Source organism: Thamnophis elegans, chromosome 1 (genome assembly GCF_009769535.1).
Source record: "Thamnophis elegans isolate rThaEle1 chromosome 1, rThaEle1.pri, whole genome shotgun sequence".
Lineage (NCBI taxonomy): Eukaryota > Metazoa > Chordata > Lepidosauria > Squamata > Colubridae > Thamnophis > Thamnophis elegans.
This window is the reverse complement of record NC_045541.1, coordinates 138,760,668-138,786,928: the sequence shown is the minus strand read 5'-3', so window position 1 is coordinate 138,786,928 and position 26,261 is coordinate 138,760,668. Positions and strand designations below refer to the sequence as shown.

At 38.3% G+C, this 26,261-nt stretch overlaps 2 protein-coding genes across 2 annotated transcripts in view; one reads left to right on the top strand and one right to left on the bottom strand.

Annotated features, from left to right (window-relative positions):
- The window catches only part of SPATA7 (spermatogenesis associated 7), a 44,514-nt gene extending 35,436 nt beyond the window's left edge, over positions 1-9,078 (bottom strand). Inside the window, exons 1-3 of the mRNA XM_032218126.1 lie at positions 8,854-9,078; positions 4,226-4,300; positions 1,130-1,225 (exon numbers count right to left, since the gene is read on the bottom strand). Coding sequence (XP_032074017.1) covers positions 1,130-1,225; positions 4,226-4,300; positions 8,854-8,908 — 226 coding nt within the window. The 5' untranslated portion in view covers positions 8,909-9,078. The remainder of the gene's footprint in view (positions 1-1,129; positions 1,226-4,225; positions 4,301-8,853) is intronic.
- Positions 9,079-20,550: 11,472 nt separating this feature from the next.
- Positions 20,551-26,261, top strand: part of KCNK10 (potassium two pore domain channel subfamily K member 10) — a 54,487-nt gene continuing 48,776 nt past the window's right edge. Inside the window, exon 1 of the mRNA XM_032230004.1 lies at positions 20,551-20,602. Coding sequence (XP_032085895.1) covers positions 20,551-20,602 — 52 coding nt within the window. The remainder of the gene's footprint in view (positions 20,603-26,261) is intronic.

Here is a 26,261-nt window from a genome sequence, read left to right as displayed (position 1 = left end):
CACTGGTTTGTTATAAAGAAAATCTGATACATAGCTTGTTAGGTTTTCTACAATAAAATGTACTTATTATTCTTCTGTGCCATTTTGTTCTTAGCACAGTCCCAAACACCTGAAACATACATATTTGAGTGTGGCCATGGACCATACAAAATAATTTTATGTATGAAACATTTTAGATATTCTTAGGTCCAGTACCTTGATGTACCCCTCTTGTGACAGCCACCAATTTATTCAGTTAACTCTTAGGAAATCAGAGTGCATATCTACTAACCAGGGGGGGAAGCCTCACTGAACTCAATAAAATTTAGTTCTGAATAGACCTCTACAGGAATATTATTTTTGTCTTATTCTGCAATCTCTTTATTAAAAGAGATGAAAAGACCTCTCTGCTAAATATTAATAAGGATGTACCACCAGTTTGGAGAATAAATATCTGATCAATGACCCAGGAAGTGACATATTATGAAATAATTATTTTATATAATTATTATCTGAAACCCTCAAACTTTCATTAATATTGGCTGGTATACTTCCTATATTTAGCTTTTATGTCTATTGCATTTTTAGTGAGAAAATAGTATGTACTCAAGATTCATAAATATTTCTGATTAAATTAGAAATGCAATCATTAGAGTGCTGATAAATAAAGAAATTGGCATTTTTTCCAACTTCTAAATGATATCCCACTAATCCCAATGCTTGTTATTTTTAAAATATATATATATATAGATAAAAGGAAAAGTACCTTTGGAAGCACACCACAAAAAGATGTGGAAATTATAATCATAATCACAATAATAAATTAAACTTGTATGCCACCAACCTCTCAACGATTCAGGAGAAAACACAGGGCAACAAAATGACCTATCTGATTTTAGTTTAAAAAAACCAACATATTGCAAGGGCACACATGATCTGCATCTCTAACCAAATTTTCCTAAGAGTATATCTGTTGCAAAATCTTATTTTCTAATAACATAATATTTATAATATTTTATCCTTTTGTTGCCTTTATAAAGTTTGAAGTAATATATACTGTTGTATGTCTCAAGCCCATCTGTGACCTTTACTATACCTTATGAGTATTATAACAAATGTTTGAAAATAATTCAAGTATGAGTATTTTTACCTTTGGCTGAAAGTATTTTATTGTAATGAACAGCCATGTGATCCCTGATGAGGTACTGATTACTGAGTCTGCGGGAGGAGGAGTCAATGCAGAAAGCTACCAAATAAAACATATTTGAGCATTAGGATAAAATGCCAATAATTTTGATTCACAATTGTAGTTACAAGGAAAAAATTGAAAATGTGAATAAAGGTGGCATTAAAATGAAATAAACAGCACAGTACACCTGGATATTGTTGTATACTGTTTTTCTTGGACTGAATAAACTGTATGAAAAAGGGAGAATGATGATCATGTCCAAAGCCCATTCATGAGAAAGCAGTGGTGATCTAGCCATAGAACCTACGTAATTATTTAAATAATTAAAAATATAGTCAAACCTTCCTGCCACAAATTGAAATTGTCCAAGGCAATGGTAGTTAAAATATTTAAAGTACTTAAAACATAGAACTGAGATTAAGGTGTACTAAAGGAAACAAGACACACTTAAACTAAACTAACTTATTCTAGATACCTTCATTTGGTCTAAAATGTTATTAAGTAAAGAGTTACCATACTTTTCGGAATATAAGACACACCAGAGTATAAGACGCACCAAGGTTTTGAAGAGGATTTTTTTTAAAGTAGGTAGGTAGATAGATAGATAGAGAGGGAGACAAAGAGAGAGAAATACAGTAGGTAGTTAGGTAGAGAAAGAGAGTAGTTAGGTAGACAAAGGGATATATATATAGAGAGAAATAGAGAGAGAGAGAAAGAAATACAGTAGGTAGGTAGGGAGAGGGATAGAGAGAGAGAAATACAGTAGGTAGGTAGGGAGAGAATAGGGAATAGGTAGATGTTTCCAGGTGTATTTATCCATGCGCAGGAGAAGGAAATCGCTGACAATCTGCAGCACCTAAAACTTTGTTTCGGCTGGCACCGCATTTGATCATTTTTCATTTTATTTGTATGCCGCCCTTTTCCCTGAAAGGGACTCAGGGTGGCTCACAACTCAAAGGGAGGGGAAACAGACAAAGTTACAAAAAAACATAAAGACCATACACAGTTAAAAAGCACAACAAAGTTGCATAACAAATAAGCATGTCCCCATATATATATATATACAGTATATATTTTTTTAAAAATCAAGATTACTTTAAATTACATAATTCTCTACGCAGGGAATTGAATTTTCACTTTCTTAACTGGAATCTTTCTGTTTTTTCCCCCGCTGGCACTGAAGTAATTTTTACTCAACCTCAGTGCATTTTGAGCAGCGTTATCTACCCAGCCATTAAAACTATGTGGAAAATGGTGATAGTTGTCAGGAATGGAAAGAGCCCTGAGGAGAGCAGCTTGAACATGGCTGAATTTGTGGTTTCCACAAGGTTTGCAGCAAGTAGTTGATGTTTGTTGAAGAGGTACATTTTCCTTCATTCTGTACGCCCTTGGGTAAAAACACTGCACTGCCAGTGAAACATTCTGAAGATGTAATTCTCTTCAATCAGTTAAAGGGGGGGGGGGGAATTTTTTGCACTCTGCAAACCTCTCCAAAACAGCCCATTTTTCATGAAAACGGGCCAGTTTGTTTTTTTAAAAAAAGGCATGAATGGCCTTGGAAGGGGGGCTTGCAGAGTGCTCCTGGGGGATGGAGGGGCCAAAAATGAGCAAAAAATGGCCCATTTTTCGTGAAAACAGGCCTGTTGTTTGTCAAAAAAAATTGCATGCATAGCCTTATGGAGGCTTATAGAGTGTTGCTGGTGGGGGGGCAAAAATGCTCATTTCTGCCCTCCCCAGCCCCCAGGAGCTCTCTGAAAGCCTCCATAAGGCTATGCACAGTCATTTTGGTGAAGGAGGCGGGGCTTTGGAAGGAAAAAATGCTGTATTCGATGTATAAAACGCACCCAGATTTTCAGCCTCTTTTTTTTAGGAAAAAAATCTGTGTTATACTCCGAAAAATACGGTATTTGGAACCATCAAACAAGGTTTAGATTGAACCAGAGGAAAAACCTCACCCATATGCAGATGGTGGCAGTTTGCATATGAGACTCACATATAAGAGAATAAGTAGATTAATTAAATCCTTGGCAGAGAATCTTTCCCAAGATTTATATAGCATTCTCTGAGGTGTTTGTTCTACATAAAAGGTGCTTATTTTATAATAGGAATATTTATTTTGTAAGTCTTATTTAAAATGACCTGAGAAATGGCCGGGAATACTTGATGCTATAGTATTGTTTATACGTGTAGGTTTTCAAGCTGAATGAATCTAGAAAACCCTCTGTGAAAGCACTACATTTTAAAAAGTTTAAGTTACTAGTCCTATTTTTTTCAATTTAACTTAAAAAAAACAAATTAGATAGTTTTATGCTCTAATCATAATGATCTTTCATTAGGCACATCTATTTCTTGCTATTAATTAATTTAGATTAAACAGGATGCCACTTCTTCCAGATCCTTTAATGCTTTAGATATGAGTGAGCTTCAGCTGTATTTGCTGGGATCATAGATCCCAAGAGGTCAGGGCACGGCTATCAGCAGGCATATTCAATGGTCTTGCTTTCTTGGTTTCTTAATACCATCAGAGTTCCTACTCTGTGTTAAGATAGCAATTCCAACAACTAAATAATCATATATTAAATAAATAAGCAGACTAAAATCAACCCTCACACAGGACTGAGAATTCTTCTGTTACTGAGCCATGAACAAGATGAGCGCTAATCACAGAGCCATTTCAGCAATGCTTCTGCCAGGAAAAGTTTATGTCTTAATAGTCAGTGGAGCAGCATGTATCCAGGCATATGAAACTAGCATGAGACCCTCAAAACAGCTACTACAAGAATAGACCCATTATGAAGTCAATGTGATCACTCTGAGGTAAAGAGGCTTAAGGACTTCAGCTTGAAAGTTCTGACAATTTCATGCCAGTGAAGACAGAAAGCACTTGATGGGCCAAGTGGTGAGGGAATTTACTTTTAGGTTTAGATTTAGTTTCTTGGTTAAAGCAGAACTGATTATATTATTATATTCTGTCAAACTAATGCTTGAATAAAAGACTTGTAGCAGTCTACATCTAGTGTGGTTTCCAAATAAATTCACATCACATAAATTACTTACCATTACTTTTGGTACTTAAATGTCCTTTGAATGGGCTTGCTAGCCCATACCTAGGAATGGTCAGATAGTCAATTACTGAAAAAAAAACAAGAAAAAAACAAGTGTAGATTGTTGTAATTGCCTATTAAAAATCTGGGGCTGTAGGATTTTTTAAAACCTTCTTTAATATTTTGCTATCACAGTAGATTAATTACCGTATATACTCGAGTATAAGCCGAGTTTTTCAGCCCACTTTTTGGGCTGAAAAAAGCCGCCTCGGCTTATACTCGAGTCTACAACTGGATCCGGCAGTGCTGTTGCCTGTTGGAGGAGGAGGAGGCGAACCAGCCTGCCATCGCCAGCCACCGCTAGCCCTGCCGCTCTTCCCACCCCCTTCCAAGCCCCACAGTCCAGCGGATGGAGCAGCGAAGCCCCGGGGCTTCGCTACTGCTCCCCGCATTTTCTGCACGGGGATCCCTTGGAGAGGGGATTCCAGCCTGCCATCGCCAGCCACCGCTAGCCCTGCCGCTCTTCCCACCCCCTTCCAAGCCCCACAGTCCAGCGGATGGAGCAGCGAAGCCCCGGAGCTGCTTCTGCTCCGTCCGCTGGACTGTGGGGCTTGGAAGGGGGTGGGAAGAGCGGCAGGGCTAGCGGTGGCTGGCGATGGCAGGCTGGAATCCCCTCTCCAAGGGATCCCCGTGCAGAAAATGCGGGGAGCAGTAGCGAAGCCCCGGGGCTTCGCTGCTCCATCCGCTGGACTGTGGGGCTTGGAAGGGGGTGGGAAGAGCGGCGGGGCTGGCAGTGGCCGGCGATGGCAGGCTGGTTCGCCTCCTCCTCCTCCAACAGCACTGCCGGATATCTGCCCAACGCTGCGGGGGCGCCAGCGGGAGCTTTGGCGGCTTCACCTCAGCCGCAGCGCTGGGCAGCAAATGTGCTGGTGCTGTTGGAGGAGGAGGAGGCGGCGGCAGCAATAGCACCTGAGGACAGGACAAGAAGCAATGGAAACTTGTCAGAAGGAGACTCAAGCTGGAAATAACGAGCAATCTGACAGTAAGAACAATTAAAATCCTAGGAAAATGTCCTTTCATGAAAAATTACTTTTTCAGTTAACTCTGCCTGACATTAGTTGGGTGAACAGAAATATTAGTTGGCCAATTCTAAAAGGGAGCACCAGAAAGAACTTAAAATATTTTTTAAGAGAGCTGGGTTTTTCATTTATATTATATGTATGAACAGAATTAACACAAATTGCAGATACCAATCAAACAAAGAAAAAAAGGATGAAATAATGCTCATTTTAAAAAACTCAGTGAAAATAAAAATATACCAAGAAGGTGGCATACTGGTTGTGATTTGATCTCTTCGGGGGATCCCGGGGATCCCCTATACAAGTATTTTAATATTGCAGACTTGCAGTATTATAAGTCATACTGATATTATAGAACACTTTAATTAAGCGGGTCCCTTGAATAAACATAACTTTGAGTTTCAAATAACACTGATTTTTTATTTTTGAAATTTACCGTAGCTGCTGCATTTCCCACCCTAGGCTTATACTCGAGTCAATAACTTTTCCAGCTTTTTGGGGTAAAATTAGGTGCCTCGGCTTATATTCGGGTCGGCTTATACTCGAGTATATACGGTAATGGAGAATGCTGTGCTTTCATAGGCTTAAGTAGCAAATGTTACTTAAGTTTAGCTTGCAATGAAAGCAAATGGCATATTTTTTTATAGACTGCCTACTATATTTACTATAACTTTTAAGAACTTTATTATGGTGGAAAACAACATAGAAGCAACCAATACAGTCTTTGCAAACGTTTTTTCAGCAACAAATCTTATTCACAGAAAATGTAATAATTCAGCAATTAAAGAAACATTAATTTGAGAGTAGTTCTGACCTAAGACCAGAATAATGTTAGTTTGTCAATATTATAGATAAACCAGCCCCATGTGATAACTAGAATATACTGACTCAAAAGAGCGGAACAAAAGCTATATAAAAATGAATCTATTCAGCTCTTGAAAATTTTATTAGGAAGAAGGACAAACTGGGACTTGCAATAAAAGAACAGCACTGTATCTTTTTTTTACTTCTCATATACTCCTGGCTGAACTGCTTGGTAAGAGTTTTCTTCGTTTAAATGTTATAATATTGGGATGTTTGTATAGTTGAAATTCCTGTTTCTTAGTAACTATTTGAGTTTTACTTTAGATGTCACTCATTAGCTTACTTTGCTAATAGAGCGATGCAAAAAGCTACGAAGACTATAAGTAGACCTTACCAACTGCCTCATTTAATGACCATTCAAAGTTGTGACAAACTTCTTGTTTATGATCATTGCAACACCTTGCAGCCATTTGATGGCAACTGGCACACATTTATGACTGTTGCAAAGTCTTGTGGTCATGCCATATGTGGGATTCACAACTGGCTTCCAGAAACAGAATTAATAGAAAAGATAGAAGTAAAATTACAAATCAAGGCCATGTTAAGGGATGTTTCACTTAACTACAGAATGGAAAATGATGTTGTAACTCCATCTCAGTCACGTGATTTTCTGTGCTTTAGCAATAGATCCCAATTGTGGTTGCTAAGCAAGGACTACCTGTGACTTTTTTCCTCTGGGCAGAAAGTTCCACTGCTATAAATTTGCACCTGGATAACATCACTAATAAAAACTTTTCTCAGAAAGAATGGCTTTCTCATTAATATTTTAAAGTAGTATTTTCTCAATCTGTCTTATACATGCTTAATAGGAAAGACAGACCATTACATGAGATCTTCCACCTTTTATTTATATGTACATCCTATTTTTCATAAGAAAGCTGAGATAGTAGAGAAAGATTATTTCATTCTACAAAGACTTTTAATATGTCTTTAGGAAATTAAAACTTCCATTAGGCAGTAGTCATTTATTTTTCAGGATATGTTTTACAGATATTCTGGTATCAAGAAATTATTTCTACCTAAAGATGAACAAGACTATAAATGCATGGATAGGATAGTATGTTCTTGGTTCAACCGACTTCAGACACAATGGACATTTTTTATTATAAATTGCATCAATGAACTTCTCCCACTCCATGGATTAACGTCAGGAGCTGACATTAAAATGTATCTACTGAATTAAAATGTTACTGCAAAATCTCTTTTTACATCAACTGCATAATTATACCAATGACACAAAGTGATGTGAATGAAATACATTTAGACTGAACACCACACTCAGATTTCATGGAAATCACTCTTGAATGATCATTAAATCAAGGTTTTACTGCAATAGTATAAAATTCAGAAATATAAAAATTATGGACCACCATCATCCTTTTATTACTTCACTCATGTCTTATTTTCTTCCGGACTGGACTAATGCAACGTGTGCTACATAAAGCTGCCTCTGAAAATGACCAGGAAGCTGCAATTGGTCCAGAATGTAGCAGCACAGGTAGATATGGATGCATCTTGTTATGCTCATGTTGCACCGTTACTACACAAGCTGCACTAGCTTTCAATAAAACTTTTTTATGTGATTCAATGTAATCTTTTTAAAGTCCTACATGGCATAGGACCAGGCTACTTGAGGGGCCACCTTCTCTCAAGAATATCTGTCCAGCCCACATGTTCTAGATTCCTTCTTTTAAATCTTGTCATTTTGTGATGCCTAAGAAGTGTTTTTTTCCTGTGGTTATCTCTGATCTCTGCACCATTCTCTAACCTCTCCCTGGCCAAATTATAACAGGCCCCAACTCATCTTGCCCTTAACACGTGTCCTAGGAATTAAGAGCTAATAGAGTGCAAGAACCCTTTTGGTAGTTCTCTCTCACACACACATTTGTTTAGTAAACACACAAGATTCATTTTTCTCATCATGCACATGTAAACATCCAAACTAGACTGTTGTTTCTCTGTGCCATATATGTGGGTATATGCTTATTTATTTATGTTTATGTAGTGTATATTGGAGGTAGAGACCCTTTGAGAGCTGTATGTCCCCCAAAATCATTTTAATATATGGTGTTTAGTGTATATTCAAAGTGACAATAAAGCTATTATTATATTCTATTATTCTATTATAATAATTCTAAATTCTATTCTATTGGTGACCCTTTGAGAGCTGTATGCCACGAAATTCATTTTCATGTATGCCGATTAGTGGACATTAAAAGTGACAATAAAGTTATTTCTAAGTCTAAGTCAAATTGCTGCTGCTGTGGAGATGATCAGGCCGAGAAATCTCTACGCTCCTCGTCCTTTCCCTGCTGGGGTTATCTGGAACAGGCCAAACACGTTCGGGAAAGCGTTAGCAACCCCGCTTCCCCTCTCCCGCCGCCTCTCGCCTTCCCAGGAATCTGGAACGGCCAATTCTGGAACGGCTGCGGAGCCGGAGAAGCAGTGCATGCTGGGTGACAGAACTTTCGCAGCCGGCTAAAGCTCGCTCCCAGAGAAGCGCTTGCTTCCACGGGATGCCGGAATGAGCTCCGGACGAGCGGGGTAGCCCTCCCTCCGACTGCAGCAAGCTGGCAGCATTAAGAATGAAAGCGCCCGGCAGCGGTGCCAATCGGGACCTAACAGTGAACCCTCGGGCGCCCTCCTCCCCGGCGCTTCGGGAGCAGATTCCCAATCCCGTTCGGTCCCTGCGCGCTACCTGGGCTGCTCTGCCACCTCCTGCGCTCGCCGCTTTCGTCCATCCTGACTCCCATGTTCCCGGCTTCCTCGCCCGTAAGGCCGGCCCCGGGAGACCCGGCGCCTCTCGGCGGTTTCCTGTCCCTCCTCCCTCTCTGCGCAGGCAAAGCCAACCAAGAGACGGGCCTAACCGGCGGCGGGGTTGCTATAGCCACCGTCGCGCTTCGCCGCCAAGGAGGTCTTAGGATCAGAGAGGGCGGAGAAAGGGCGGGGAAGATGGGTGGAAAAACCAACCCACTCCCGGGGCACATGGTCTCTGGGAGAAGCCCTCAATCTTCCTCGCCCGGCGTGGCGTGACAACCTGGCCCAATAGAGAGCAGCCGAATTTCCCGCCCTTAATTGGCAGCAGCAGGGACGGATGCCGGATTTGCGGGTGTCTGGGAGACGCTGTCGAAAAGGAGGAAGGTTAAAGAAGGGGAGTGAGAAAACGGATCAAAAGCTGTTGCCTCGATTTACCGTGCTATCCTATATTCGGGAATAAAGCCTTACGTCCTCCAATGGGTCGTTTCTGAAAAGGTTGTCTTAAATTTTGAGCATTCTGTATATAAAACCCCACCGAGCACAAGCAAGGTTAATCCTGTGCACAGGGCAAGCCAGCCAATGGTGCTAATAAAGCAAAGTCACAAAGCCGAGCTTGTTAATTTATGGCTAACACTTGCTCAGGAAGAGGCAGTTTATAATTTTTTTAAAAAAGCTGGATAGTATTTGTCAGGGCTATGTCTGCTAGATGGAAGGCACGAGGACAAAAAGGGCACAGATGTGTCTATGTGCACCTGTCTTGTGCAAGTTTCATTGGCTATAGTTGGCATTGCTTTTAAGAAAACTTTATTAAAATTGTACAAGAAAGCAGTGTTGCTTGATGCTGAGGCAGATCACATTTTTACAGGTGAATCAAATCCAAAATCCTTTTCTACACAATAAAAGATAAAAGTGTATATAATGCAGTTCTGGATCTTAGACATCCCAATTTATTTGGAACACTATTAGGAAAGGACAGAAAGAGGTAGGATAACAAGATGTCACTAGAAACTTTTTAAATTTGCTAAGAAGTCTACCCCCTCTCATATTCCATTCATTCCAGTACATTAGTGGTGGGGTGGGAGGAGAGTTAGTTTTGATTTTGTGTTTCCAGCTATTATTGCTCAACACATTTGGTAATATGGGATACTATAGCAAAAAAAGCTTGTCCCAATTAAATTAGAAATTCCAGCTTCAATGAATTTTAGCTTCAATAAAGTCTCTTTAAATGAACATTTTATTTGTAGGTGCAATTGTTTTCATCCCTGAAGGATCATAAGGTGCCCCTACTGTATTCATACAGTGACAAAACGGGAATGTTAACAATTTTATATTGTTTTTCTGCTCATATGAATCCTCAAGATACTGTGTAACTTACAAAAATAAAACAATGTAAAATATTAAATACAACTTAAGATCTATTAAAATACATATAATTAAAATATAAGTTTAAAAACCTGGTAGAAAAATATACATTGTGATGCTCCTGATCTGTAAAGTTGAAACTTTAATAGAGCTCATCAATTATTTACTTTGCTCATTCTATCCCTTTCAGCCTTCTTTCATCAAAGAAGTAATTTTCAGAGAATCTCCTTTATGGGAGGTGGTGGCTCTCAGAAGGTTGGCAGTTCAGCAGTTTGAATCCCTAGTGCCGCATAACAGAGTGAGCTCCCATTACTTGTCACAGCTTCTGCCAACCTAGCAGTTTGAAAGCATGTAAAAATGCAAGTAGAAAAATAGGGACCACCTTTGGTGGGAAGGTAACAGCGCTCCGTGCACCTTCGGCATTTAGTCATGCCGGCCACTTGACTACGGAGACTTCTTCGGACAGCACTGGCTCTTTGGCTTTGAAATGGAGATGAACTAGCACATTTTGTGTGAGGTGTAGAAAGAATTCTTCCCCCTTTGATCTCAATAAGGTAGCAAATATACTATCTTCACATGGTGATTTTCATCATAGATGTATCATGGGTAAGGAAGTTCTAGATGGCATGCATTTAGATGTATCATGGGTAAGGAAGTTCTAGATGGCATGCATTTACACTATGTGTAACCCCATCATGTCCCCTCCCTATTTTTATCAATTCCATTAGCAAAGTGATGTTGGAGTTTTGTTGGAATAGTTTCATAATAGATCTATCTGCCTGTATTGCTACATCCTAACAATCAGAGTCTTTAGGTTACGATTCCTCTGTTGGGTAGCAGTTATGCCAACATTTGGCCTAAACAGTTACTTTGCATTTAATATAGAGGTAAAATAAATGAAGAATTCTATAGAATTCAAGTGGTTTTATTGGTTCTATAATTGTAATAATGGTTTTGTCTTACTGTTATTTTAATTTACTAAGAGCAAGTTAGTGATATGGTTGATTGACATTTCACAAATGAACAGAGGCCTAGTTTCATTCACACAGTGCTTTTTTAAAAAAAGTCCCTGACTATTCCCTTGTTACTGGGCAACGTATCTCTATTACCTAAGGAATGTACTAAGTTCTACTTCTTCCTTTCTGTCAATAGCCCCTATTCATTAGAATTTCACTTGTTCCAGAATTCTGGTCCACTCACACATAACGTTTTTCAGCAGAATGACAGCAGCTTGAATAGCAGCTTCTTTAATGCCTTTCATTTATTTGACTCTTTTCAAAGTCAATGAACGCATGTATGGAATGGTTTTTAGATTAATCTTAGTTTACTTATCGAAGAAACGGAAAGTTGAATGTGTTATCCATGTTATTGCTCAAAAGCAAGCTAATGAATTAATTATAATCTTACCTTGAACTATTGTACTAATATCTTTATTTTACAATAAATTAAAACTGTATACACTATTAATATGCATTCCTACAAATAACACACAAGGTCAAGGAAGCCAATTATTTGCCACAAAATTGACTTAACTTTTCTAATATCTGGAGATAATTATAAATTATTGGGAAGAATCCGATGTCCCAGAATTTGGAAGCTGAGTGAAAATGGCAGTAATCTATTATAGACCTCAGTGAGTGGAATATAAAAACCTCTATTTGCCTCTGGATTTCCCATTGAAGTAGATCATTTTTCCATTTTCTTTTGCTAATTCCTGTAAGTATATCAGAGTGGAGTTAAGGATTTGAGAAATTTCTGCTATACTTTATTTCTATTTGAAATGCCAGGCATTAAATAACACCAGTGCTAATTAGCAGCATTATGAGAACCAATCAAGAAGTTGTGAGTTTCATTTTAGTTATCCAAGCCAAAAATTCTGAGTTTATGTCTTGTGCAATATGACTCTAGCCTTATGTTCCATATGCAAAAGCTTGTTTTTTAATTAACCATTAGGCAAATGTATGTCCCCAAAGAATGATTGCATGTTTTGAATGTTTTAAATCACAAAGTAATAGCCTGGATTTAAAAAGAATAGCCCTTTGTGGCGCTACAAAATCAATAAATTTATGGTGTGATTCATTTGCATTCCTTTAAATTTAAAAATACATTCCTCTGATTTCTCATTGCAAGTGAACACATTCTTAATTATAGCATGTTTTGATAACTCTAGATCTAAACATTCTTCTCCAAAGATAGAGCAGGGAACCTGTAAATGCCAAGGCCAAAATGTACATGTACATATAGCACATTTTGTGATATTGTAGGTACTTTGGACATAAAAAAGACAAAGGCTTGCTGAACCAGAGAGATTCCATGTTGTAATGAAATGGAAGCTTTAGGCACGTAGCATTTTTATTTATTTATTTATCGTTTAACCACCCAGAAAGGGCTCAGTTGGTCTGAATGCAAAAGAACAGAGTTTTTATGGGCAAGAGTTTAGGCAACAGCAGAGGTTCTGGTAAGCGTAGCAGTTGTTCTCAACGAACAGAGTAGGTTAGAAGTTGCTCCTAAATAGTGTCCATGCTGGTGAATCCAATCAAAGCTGGAAACATTCTTAAGGTTCAAGACAGGCCGAACATCATTGCTCTGCTCTCTGTTGCAGATGGCAGGCTCTGGAGCTGGGCAATCTTTCCAGTTCCAATTCCTTATCCTTTGAGAGTAAAGGCAACTGTTCCAGGTGGATCCACCAGCTGGATCAACCTCAAGTGCTTAAAGGTTCCTTAGGCTGAGATCCAACCAGCTCTCCTGGAGCAGATCCCCTGTCTCAAACTCATCTGAATGAGAGCAGGCCATGACCATTTGTTGGTCTGAAATCTATCAGAATTCTGATTTTTTGCCAGACTAACACAGGTCCCACAACAAAATAGCTATGATTAACCTATGCAGCTATATTGTAGACTGTTGCTTTCTGTAGTGAATATGTCCACTAGAGAAAAAGCAGCAGAGAAAAGAGGGAACGCCCTTCTCCAAACCAATGCTGTACATTGTTGTGATTCTATACCCCTTTGACTTACAAGTTTGGTTTATAGGATATCCTTTGATACAAATTCAAACAGGACTTGGAGAAATAAATGTTTTAAGGTACAATCTGAATGTAAATGCATTATAGTGTTTTCTGAAATATCACACAAGGAGATTTTAGGAAAAGCTATGTTATTAGAGGACATAAGATGAAGAACAGGAAATTATTCAGTGAATTATTGCAACAAACACACCAAAACATCCATGAGCATTAAAACATAGCCCATTCATTTTGACATAAGTTTTTATGATATGAACCTCCTTGACAAAAGTAGATAGAGGCTCTAGAAGCTTATGATAGAATGGGTTTGTTAACATTTAATAACAACTACAAACTGAAGAGTTCTATGGAAATTATTAGAGGATACTACATCCCTGATGTGCTTGTCCCAAATTTTAGTCAGTCTATGTGCAAAAAATGCTAATCTGTTTATTTGGACTTTTTCATTCTACAATCCTTTTTGCTCAGTATTTACCTTATGAAAGGATGAGAGTGTACTGCAAGATTGTTAAGAAAACTTATTGTGTCATTTTGCACAAGTACCAAACTATATTCTTACTGACACAATTCAAAAAGTAAACTTTATTTTATTTTCAATAGTCTTGATATATGTTCATAATTACCTAAATATTTGTTCACTAGCTATATGGTGGTTTCATGTTAAGCAAAATATATTCCATCCAGATAATACTCTGTAGAGAAACTTGGAACTTTTTGCCTAGCTAATTTCAGTATGAAAACTCATTGAATAAATACTAGCTTTTGGACTGTTTCAGGACATTGGACAGCTACAAGGTTTATTCTTTGGGTATTTTGAATAATATACGTCAACTATTTCTGGTTAAGTAATGCGAATCGTAAAATTCCCTATAACCAAATTTGTAGCAATTGTACATGTTCATTGTTGAATATATTAGTCAATTAATTCTGTAGAATGAACCTCATGTCTGCATATTAAGTGAAAACTAATTGCCTCTTATCTGTTGACAAAATAGTGGCAGGATTAAATAAGCGTTTGATTAATGTCTGGTAAATTACACTACAGTGTAGTATAGTTGTTAAATTGTAGAACTGGGATTAGAGAAATCCAGATTCAAGACCTCACTTGATCATGAAACTTACTATGTGACTCAGTAAGTCAGTTACTTTTTCATCTCCCAACCAATTTCAGTTGCAAATTTAGAATTAGGAGAACCCTCTCATGTATGCAGCCTTGACAGCCAAGAGAATAAACAGGATATGTAATATTAAATAAAAATTAACACTCCCCCTCCTAAAGTGTCTCTCTCTACCCCCTATCAAGTGCAAAGTAAGGATACATATATCATGCATCTTCACAGTCTTCCATGTCAGTTTCAGAACAACTGAAGAAGTCTAAAATACCATGTTTTTCATAGCTCAGCAATAAAAGATGTTCCCCCCACCCTGAGAGTGCCAAATTTTGTATTTGGTATCCTCAAATACATTAAGAGAAATACATTCTTGTCTTAAACCTCAAAGAACAACAGCCAGCTTGTACTAATTGGAGGCAAGATGAGTTGTGTGGTGATAAAATCTAAATTTGGTTTCCTTATATAAAATGAAAAGACATGCTTTATTTGCCCCAGCATACCGCTGTACCCAGTTGATCTCAACCAATTAAACAGGATTAGATCTAGTTCAAAGGGATATTACAAGAAAAGGCCAGAATTGCAAATTAGATTGGAAAATTGGAAAAAAATAGACTAGAAGAAGCTAATTTCTATCATATTAACAGGATTTGAATTTGAATAAGGTTCTATTCTATATTTAAATCTAATTAAAAATAATTTGTTTTAATTATGTATTTAGTATCATTCTTCTTTATTATTGAAAAATTATAATTGAGTAACAAGTTTGAGAATTATTTGAAGGCCATACTCAAGAGTTCTAATGGCTATACCTAGTCCCACTGTATGCCTAAGGAGTAAACCTTGCTGAATTGGGTATCTCACTGTACAATGGCTTCCCATGTTTCTATTTTGCTTCCATGACTATATTCTTGAATTATCTTGCTGGCAGTAATATAGACAGCAATTTGCATGAAGAATTTTGGACTTTTGTCCCATTAATAGCTGCTCTACTACTCAAGCAAGATAATGCTACAGCTAGAAATGTTCATCTAGAAATAATAATATAATACTGTCCATGATTAAGGTGGAAACAAGGATGATTTACAAGAAATCTTTTGCGGACCCATTGCTAAATGGGCCTAATTTTGGAATATCACTTCCTCAGCTTAATTTAAGGAAAGGATAAGCTTGGATTCTCTTTTCAACTGCAGTCAAATATATTGTACTGTGACTAAAGCATCTAATATAATTATGTTTTCCATTACATTGAATCTGTGTGATTGTAAAGCCAACAACCTCTTTAGATTTCAATGGCATTTTTCTCTATTCAGAAGAAAACACTCTTTGTCCTGGAACCATAATGTTATCTTTAAGTCTTACAGAACAAACTCATAAATCATTCCTTCCATTAATTGTTGTTTCCTACATTACTGTTAGCTAACAAATCTTTTTCCCATTGTCTACCACAAACTGGCTAATATGGAGGCCGTAATTAAAAGGGAGAAACAGACATTGATAAACATATATGAGTTTTTCTACAATATAACTATAATTTCAGGAGTATATTTTCACCTCACAAAATCAAGAAACTGCCACTTTAAATTGTGCTATCATTATGTCGCCTCCTCCTCCTCCTCCTCCTCCCCCCTCCTCCTCAGTATACAAAATTTGCACACATTTCAGAGTCCTGCGTAAGATAAGCTTAACATTTTTGTTTCTTCTTGTATCCTGTGTCTTTGAAGATAGCATCCTGATATAAAATAACATTTTACTGCAGAGGTTGACATTTATGAATTGGTCATTCCACAGCATGTCTGTCTCAAGTCTAAATTGTCAAGCAACTGATTCAAATGAGACATCAGTCACCCACTCTGGGATTTATACTTATAACATGGCTAATTAATTAACATCAATAAGCTGAAGTATTAAGGGGATTTTTGTTTGAACTTTCTGTAGTTGTATCCTATTCAGTGTATCTCTCACTATATGCCTAAATTCACATATGCCTATTTGCTAAGATAGAAAAATCCAGATATCTTGGGATCAATATGTAGATACGTTTGTGGACTCTATTGCACTATTGTAAAATAGTTATTAACTCAAGAACAGTTAATATTAACATCAGCTTAGACAATGATTCAAAAGATACAAGCTTTTATTTTAATATGCTCACAAATTATATAAAACATCTTAGTTCACTGACTAGTTAAACACGTTGAAAGAAAACAGATAGATACCAAGGAGACTTGCAGAAATAAGGCAAAGGAGAATTGGCTAATTAATTACCCAAGCAATTCAAATCAACAGTCTGCATCAGTACCTTCTGTCCTGCACTCGATAATTATTTAGTTAGGGTTAGAGTTCAAATATTGTCCTACAAATTTTGCATATTACAAATATTTCTAATGCAAATTGAACAATGTCTGGCCAAACAGTAATTTATATTCAGGATGAGTAACACAGCTGTCATTAAAATATTCAAAGTAGGCACCAGTGGTTTATGCATAAGAATGACTATATAAAGGTATATTTTTAAGACCTCTCCTTGGACTTATTTAGCATATATATACAATTTATTTTGTCTCTTTATTCCTACATGAACCAGCTATCTAGCTAGCACTGAACCAGTAATACTCTCTTTATATACATCAATTACATTGAGTGCTTCTCCTTATACAGCTAAAACAACCCATCGATGTACAAGAAGGAAATGTCAGTGTGGTTCAGGGAATATTTGCAAAGGGTGCAAGACAAACATTAAAAAATAGGAGTAAATCATCTTTAGATAGGATCTCTTTTCTATTTCCTAAAAGGCAGTTATATGAAGACTATACCTAACAGTGTTGATGGAGGGTGAAATGGAAAACATGGGTGAATGGAGAATACAATGGTGTAATCAAGGTAACAGCCAACTTATATAAAAAACTGCTACCCAGAAACATTTTATTGCAATTCCCACTTTTATACTTTGAACACTCACACAATTTTCTTTTGTGGTTCCCCATATACACGTGCATATTCAACCTGTGCAAAGAAATAAAATGAACCTTTGAGGCATAAATTGCAGACGAGGCTAAGCAACTACAGAGTCTCAAAGGAACTCAAGACTGTCTCATTTTTCTGTCTGGCAAATGTAGCCCCAGAAGATTGTTGTGACTTTAGTACTAGCTGATCTCCCTTGGGGACACCTTGGTGCCAATCTGTCTTTGACCAGAAGCTAGTCCCAGAGTGGAAGGAAAAAGGCAGAATGAACAATAGTGGAACTTGGAAAGAAAAGGAGAGCAGACAAACATTTACTGTTTTAAAATTCTTAATGGGTGGGAAATGTGATAGCAAGAAACATTTTTTAAGGGTAAAAATTTAGATATCTCCTTGATTTTTAAATTAAATGTTCTACAAATTTTCATTTCTACTTACTATTACTACTAATAGACTTGGTTTCCCCCACCTTCCATTCAGATATTAGATTCTTGCAAGACTGTCTTGGCAGGTCCGTGGAGTTTTCTTGGCAAGATTTTTCAGAAGTGGTTTGCCATTGCCAACTTCTTAGGACTGAAAGAAACCAAAGTCACCCCAGTGGTTTTGTGTCTAAGGCAGGAGTAGAACTCACATTCTCCCAGTTTAAAGCCTGATGCATTGGGCTAAAAGATGAAACTGGATCTCCAATAGATTTGCAAGGCCACCTAATTGTCAAAATGTACCAAAGGCTTACTCAATGCTCCTCTTGAGACTTGTGATTCCATCCTAACCAAGGTGACCTTTCATTTACCTCATTCTTGACCTGTGTTACGAAAATGGACAAATGTGCTTTAAAAAGCTTGCAACTGGTCAGGTTGAAGTGTATAAAACATGTTTCAAAACCTTTTAATATCTATCTACTGTTTTTGTTTGAAAAGGGGATTAAAAGAATGTGGAGGGAAATAGACCAATGTAGCAAATTAACCATGATAAATAATTTTGCAATGTTATGCACATTTACCTGGGCCCTACTGACATTTACTTCCAAGTAAGGGCTATGCAAGTAGAGGGAGTCCTCGTTTTACAACCACAATGGAGCCCAAAATTTATGTTGTTGTGTGAGACATTTGTTAAATGAATTTTGCCCCATTTCACGACCTTTTTGCCATAGTTGTTAAGTGAATCATTGCAGTTGATAAGTTAGTACCCTGATTCTTAAATGAATAAAACTGGTTTCCCCATTGACTTTGCTTGTTGGAAAGTCACAAAAGTTGATCACATGACTTTGGGACACAGCAGCAGTCATAAATATGAACCAACTGCCAAGCATCTGAATTTTGATCACATGGTTATGGGGATGCTGCAAAGGTCGTAACTGTGAAAAATGGTCATAAGTCACTTTTTTCAGTGGTGTTGTAGTTTTGAATGGTCACTAAATGAACTGTTGCAAGTCGAGGATTATCTCAGGGAAAACCGAATTTCTACAGCACCAATTTCCAGGGAGATGCTACAACTAGGTCCTACTTTCATATATGACTTTACCTATTTTTTTTCTATTTCTGTATTTACATGAAACCATTGAGTGCTCTTTCGAAATTTGGCTCCAGGAAGCTCAGGGGAGTTCATTTAGCTTCACTTCAAGCTCTTTCTTTGTTCCACCTTCTAACCGATGTCACCCTTCACACCTTCTCCGCAGCTACGTTAGACTTCTAACAAACTATGTTAGACTTCGCACCTCGTGGCCTTTTAGCTTATTTGTTTGCGCCACCACTACAGGAAGGAGGAAAGAGGAGCATGGCGTCATCCGTCTGGACCACCACGCCAAAACGTGTGTCTACTTCGTGGTTCATTGTATCTTGCGAACACACAGCCGATATCCGCATCGAGCAATAGTTGTAAAGTTCTCGACCGCTCCGTCCTAGATCTCATCTCAGTCTCTTCCTACTGCTACCACTACTATTATTATTTACACAACAATGTGAAATCACAGCTGCCAGTCCTTTAGCTGGTCTTGGCTTCATACGCATCGAGTTTGTGGCAGGGGACCCCTTCCGAGCTCTGTCCCCCGCCTTTCCCCCACCCCGCCGCCACCCCCAGCCCCGAAGTGGTATCGCTGCTAAGACCGCTTCTCCAACCCAGCCAAGCGCGTCTCCGCTGCAAAACTCCACCTAACAACACCGCAATGCAATCTCCTCCTCCAGGCGAGAAAGCGAGCCAGTAAGTAGCCAGCCACCATCGACGCCCCCCACCCCAATAATACAACCGGAGCGCCACCCTCTTTCCCCTTTGGCTCCCGAGGCCGCGGACGCTCCGGCCCCTTCTTGGCAGCCCCTTTTTCCTCTGCCAGGCGGGGCCCGTCCGAGGAACTCTGGAGAGCTGCTGGACCAAAGGCGAAGAAGCGGGCGAATCTGTATTTCCTTCTCCGCCTAGTTCGCGCTTCCTCCTCCTCCTGCCGCCGCCGCTGCATTCATATAGGATGAGCTCCTGCGCCCTCCCACAAGCCATGCGGCTGCAACTCCCTTCGGCGAGCGGATGACTTTTTTCTTTTCTTTTCCCCGGTTCCAAGCTCTCTGCCCGTTCTCGCGCGTCGTGCACGGCTTCTCGGTTCCTCTCTGGCAACTGCGGGGTCGGGTGGTGGTGATGGTGGGGCGGAGATGAGCTTGTTCCACGCGTTCTCCAGATGTCTCAGCAGCCCACAGCAGCCTGGCTGGCAGGCGAAGCTCGCCTGAGTGGCTGACTGGCGCGATTCCCGGGCACTCACGGCTCTGCATCTGGCTGAACGACGCGTTCACGTGTGCGCCGCCAGCCCAATGTGTAATGCTGCAGTGGGCAACCGAGGAGCATCTGCAAAAGGACAGGAGGACCCGGCTCTTAGAGCCCATATAAAACCAGGAAGCGCCTTGAATCAGACTCCCCTCTTTTTCTCCCGGGTTATTTTGGCCCTTCTCACTTATTCCAAAGCTCACTTTGGCATTTGCCACCGTTGCCACTTGCTCTTCAGAACTACACTCCCTGCTTCCCTTCCCCGTTTTCACGTGCATTTTATCTTCGGCTGGCAACCACTACTTTATTTTTCCCTTCCTCTCTTGAAAGGCGCCGTCTTCCCTCTGACCCGAAATTAATTTGTTTGTTGGCTGCAGCTCTGAGGCAGGGGGAAAATTGGGAATTTATTTAATCCTTCCCTTCTCCTTGTGCAAAGGAAGCAATGAAATTTCCAATCGAGACTCCAAGAAAACAGGTGAACTGGGATCCTCAAGGTTGGTGTTGCTTTTTCACTTTTTTTCCAGTAAACAAATAAATAAATAAGTAAATACATGCAGCGTTTCTCGCTGTCCGCCTTCGCAGCTGTATTTGTGCTTGTTATTAACCCACCCATCTGATGCCTGAGAGAAGAGAGATTTGGCTGAGATTTGGGGGAAAGCTTTGTTGTTAATTGGAGCTCTGCCCTTTCCCCCCCCCCTTTGTCTCGGAAGGTGGTCAGTGTTACTACAGTCTTGGGGACTGCAGGGTTGAGGGGTGGGGAGGTGGAGAGAGAAAAACTTGTCTAACTGGAAAAAGCAAAACAAAAAACAAAAATGTGACATCACTTCTCCCCCCCCCTCCCCAATACTATTTTTAGTCCTCTGGTATAGACTTGTCTTGGGATAAAGGGTCTGGTGGGAGGGAGGTTCTTTTATCTTGATGCTGGCTTCTTTGTCACTTCTGGTGATCTTTGTCTCCAGTAAACAGAGCAGTAGATAGACAGAGAGAAGAGCCATTCTTGGTTCCTCAATGACAAACGTCTCTTGGCAGCTGTACAGGATGAAATCTGACTGCAGTGGACTCCCATTGGGGTGCCCTGATGAAATAACAATGCTTAGGGGAGACTAGGCAGTCAAAATGTTTTTCATCCCTCTTAACAATGGAGTAGCTCTTTCCAAGCTTGGTGGATGAGTGGCCTTAATTTTGAGCTTAAGAGGAAATGAAAAAAAAAAGTGGAGGGATAAATACATAGGAGGCTGATGTGTGCCTCTCTCCTGGGTTCTGCTCTGTAAAACAGTTGGGAGTTGTTTAAAACACACGAGTTTGCATGCCTGTGCATGCACACTTAACACAAATGCTTGTTTTTAGCTTAAATGTATATTTTGGTTTTTGTTTTTTTTCCTGCAGAAAGTGGTAGACATTATCTCTGTGGATGCGTAAGGATCGCTTCATGATTCAGACTAGGATGAATGTCTAGGATTTTAACAACAGCAACAGCAGATGCTAAGATCTTTGCAGTCCTAGGAAGACTGACAGATTTATATGTTTTTCGAAAGACTGGGCTTGGCTCCCTTTCTTTTTTTACCATTCCTTTCTCACCCTTTGTTTAACTTGTCAATATGCTGAAATGGACAAAATACCCAATTTTGTGTTGTCTTCAGACATAGCAATGGATTTCGTAGCAAAAGAACTGAATCATATAAATATTCCAGATACCTGAATTTGAAATAGACAAAGAAAGTACATTTGTTTCTAGTTTCATAGTAACTTATTTTCACCTTAAGAGATGATGAAACTGATGCTGATTCTAACATCATTATTGGGAAGGGGTGGTAAGGGACACAAGGGAATTTGTTGTTTTCATTTGCTATATTTTGTTGTTGCAAAATAAATAAAATGAAGTATATCATCTCTAAACATTGTTGGTGGAAGTGATGTCCTATGTTCCGCCAAAGACCAATTAATCAGTTTTGAATAGTAGGGCTTCTCAAGCTCAACAAGTGGTGGATTCCAATTGCACTAAAAAGTTGAGATAGTAAGTAAATATTCCTATAATATGATTATTTCCCTAATGTGTGACTGAGTCAATTCTCATATCTATGCTGATATCATGTATTTAGTTATGAAGTAATTTTTAAAAAGCAGGCCATATAAATGAAGTTCTTCTGCTAACACGAAATGCAAACAACGTTACGTTTCTTTCATATAGGAGTAATGATATTTTGCCACTTTTCTGTCAATTCACCTGATAACTCTTTGTAAGATTTAAATGTCTGCCACATAAAAGCAGAACCAATTAAATAGATCTGTAGCCAGTTGTCACCAGTGATCTGAGCCATATCACTCAGACTGTATCTTAAATAACATCTTGAAAAAAATGTAAGAAGTAGAGGGTTGTGTGTGTGTGTGTGTTCATGGTGTGTTCATTCATGGTGTTAACTTTAAATAGTTTTGAGTTATGCCCATTGCCTTCTCTGGAGAAGACCAGATGTTCTGAGACAAATGAATGGGTCAGTTCAGAGTCACAATAATGGTTTAGAACTTGCTTCTTATACCGGCAGATGTCAGACCAAACCCTCATGGGCACCCGATTCTGGCTTGAGTTCATTGTTGATGGAGTTGCAGCAGAAAGCTCTGTTTTCAGCCTAAGGTGATCTAATGCTCTTGCAGTAGCACAGAAGAAAAAGAGCTGCTTTTTTTTTAACTGCACGATTGAGACATCTTTTATATGACTAAGATAATAATTTGTTCACAGAGAATCATTGGTAGGATAGCAGAAACAATTTATGCTATTCTCCCCCCTCCCTTGTCTGAGCCTCTAGAAAACTGTTCTAGGCAACTGGGAGTAGGGATTATTTATTAAAACTGTTAGAAAAGATGCAGGGAATCAGAAGAGGGTACTCCCCATTTTCCGTGGCAGAATCTCAGTTTCGTGTCAAAAGGAAGTAAATGTTGCATTTGTAAAAAGAACACTGGATTTAACCCATAAAATGAGAAAAGAATTCAATGTTTAATACAAACTTATGCTGACTATTTTTTAAATGCTTGGATTACTAGCCCTAAATTTAATATTAACTTGAAATCAATATGATGTACTATAAGTTATAATTAACTACAATGGGTTTGTTCTACATATGGGTATATTGGGGTCCAGTGCTATGCACTTTAATATGATATATTGACAACAGCATACATTTGGTTTTGAAAATAGTTACATAATTACAGTTATAATTTTTCAATCTAATGTGTGCTTAAAATCTCAAACTTCACAAATCATTTGAATGTGAGCAATTACAAGAGTTTTCGTAGAGTAAGAAGACTGAGCTTCTGATTTTAAAAAATGTACCAAATTGGTTTACTTGTCTATGTTCAGTACATTTAGATAGTCACAATTATGGGATAGTAAATCATATCAGATACATTGGGATAACATCAAACATAATTACCATCTGTTAATCTGATTTGGTATCCCTCGATAGATGGAGCAAGGCAAGTCATATTGCATTTCTGATATGATGTTAAAACACCCAAATAGAATGAACAACCCTGAATGTTGATATTTTATGGACTCAGCTACTCTAGTTTTCTGACTGTGTGTTATGAAATTTCTGCAAGATGCAATTAGATGTATCTAATTCTCTGGGTTACTATTTTAATATGGCAAATCATAGGTTGTTTGATACATCCACAAAATGTTTAAGATATTTTCAGTTTTAATGTTCAATAATTGCAAGATATATGCTCATGTTAAATATTTTAAATTAATTATTAGCTGTTTCATTTTTTTGCCCAGAGACATACTGTATATAAATGGAATGTGATACTCATGAAATGTAATCATTCAGCTTTTATTGAGTTCCAGAATGAACATGTATTTATTTCTGAAATTTATCGTATATAGCTGCCCATCTCACAAACTTTTTGTATATATTGGGTAACAAATCTGTGTTTTTCTCAATGTCATTAGAAATGGTCCTCCAGACATGACATATAAAATATTAGCTGATGACAGTTACACTTTTACACAATTGACATGAATAGAAATAGGGATGTTCCAAGGTAAGAAAGGGAAAATTCTTAAATCAATTGACTGAAATGTAGAGAAAAATATTTTTCTAAGTTTAATTTGAGAATTCTCCATCCCTGATTTGATGTTTTGGATTTCTGTAAAAGGTTTGGTTGTATATTCTGAGAATATAAGATACATAAGGTTGCTATGGTAACACCAGTTATTTGTTGGGGAGAATAAGTCTTCAGCTTAAAAAAAAAGTTATTGGGATTGAAAAACCGGTCTACACATTCACCAGCAGCACCAAGTACAATAGTTCATTATTGTATATTTCCTTTTGTTTTGGGGAAGCCTTATGATAGGACTGGATATACATTCATCCATAAAGCATTACCATTTTCACAGAAAACTAGTTTATGATAGAAAGACCCATACAACCTACTGAACACAGTGATAATGATATCAGCCACATGCATAAAATGAAAGAAACTGCCTTAAACTAGATCAGATCATTGGTCCATTAAACTTCTCTCCTGAAGGTTTTTTTTTTAATCCTGCCTGGAGATGTCACAGAATTACATCAGACTTTGAGATGATAGAGATACTGCAGCTTGTCCAGTGAATTACTGTAAAGAGAAGTTATGTGAACCAAGGAGCAACACTACATTCACTAGCATCCAATCCCCCTTTTCTTGGTAAAATCATGCCCAATTAGGACAGGAACATGATTATAATATATAAGAGATATTTTCTCTTTTGTCCCCATAATTAATCAATGCTCTCAAGTTACAGTTGCATTTGCTAGAAATTACCTCAGAACTAACCTATTTTCATTCATGTCTCCTTACATCCAAGGAAGTTTATTAAAAATCTAATCAGAATGCCCACATGAGATAAGAATTGATAACTAAGAAATAAGGCAGGTTTGGAAAAAAAGGAGGCCTGCACTAGTGCTGAGTTGGGAGCTGATATACATCCAATGGACAGAATTTTAGTAGCTCCTGAGTGGAGAAGATATAGATTTGTGTACCAGTATGGGAACTGCACAATGGACACATCTGTGGCACAGGGAAAAATGTCTTAACAGCAACGCAGTTTGGAAAGTAGTTATTCCTGTTTGTCATTGCATTGATTTCTCTATCAACAATACTGAACAAGTTAAGTCATGATTATCAAAGATCAAAAATAGATTCCAAGCTATCCCACCTTCTTTACATGACTTTCCAACCTCCTTTACATGGCTGTCCCATCTCCTTTACATAGAAACACATCATCTGAAATGGAATAACTGCTCAACACTGTCTGAATATATGTACAGCCAAGATATTACAATGGAGTTTGGACTGGACCAAATGCATCACACTCAACATCAACGGTGTGTGTGTGTGTGAGAGAGAGAAAATTGAGGGAATCAATATACCCCATGAAAATAACATCAAGAAACTGGATGAAGATGATCACTATAAATATGTGTGCATTTTTCAAGCTTGCGACATCAAGCATACTGATGTCAAGCATACTAATGTCAAGAAGAATTTTAGTAAATACTTAACAAGAGTGAAGAAGATCTTAAAGTCCAAACTGAGTGGTGGAGATACAATCAAGGTGATTTACATCTGGCTAATTAGATATACAGCTGAAAAAGTTCATTCAAGTTGAATTAGAAACCCTGGATAGGAAGAGCAGAAAAACACCAACAGTCATGTTCTTCATCCATGCAGCGATCTTGACAGAGCCTATTTATAAAGGATCAAAGGTGACAGGAAAGTTGCATGTACATAAGACAATTGAATAAGAAAAAGGGTAATTGGAAGAATAACGAAGGATAGTGAAATAGATGCATTGAAACTAGAATTGAATATCAGACAGACTAAACTGGCCTATAAAAAGGACCAGATGAAGAATAGAAAAGGAATGGCGAGACAAAGTATTACATGGTCAGTACATTAAAAAAAAACCTACATGCAGCAAGGCCTCACAATGGCTAAGAGTAGGAAAGTTGAAGAAACAGACAGCTATTCTGGCTGCGCAAGACCAAGCCTTAAGAGCAAATGCATATAAAGCCAGAATTGTGATGATAGCAACAGACAGCAAATGGCATCTCTGCAGAGAAACTGAAGAAACAATGGATCACCTAGTTAGCTACTACAAGAAGATCACCCAGG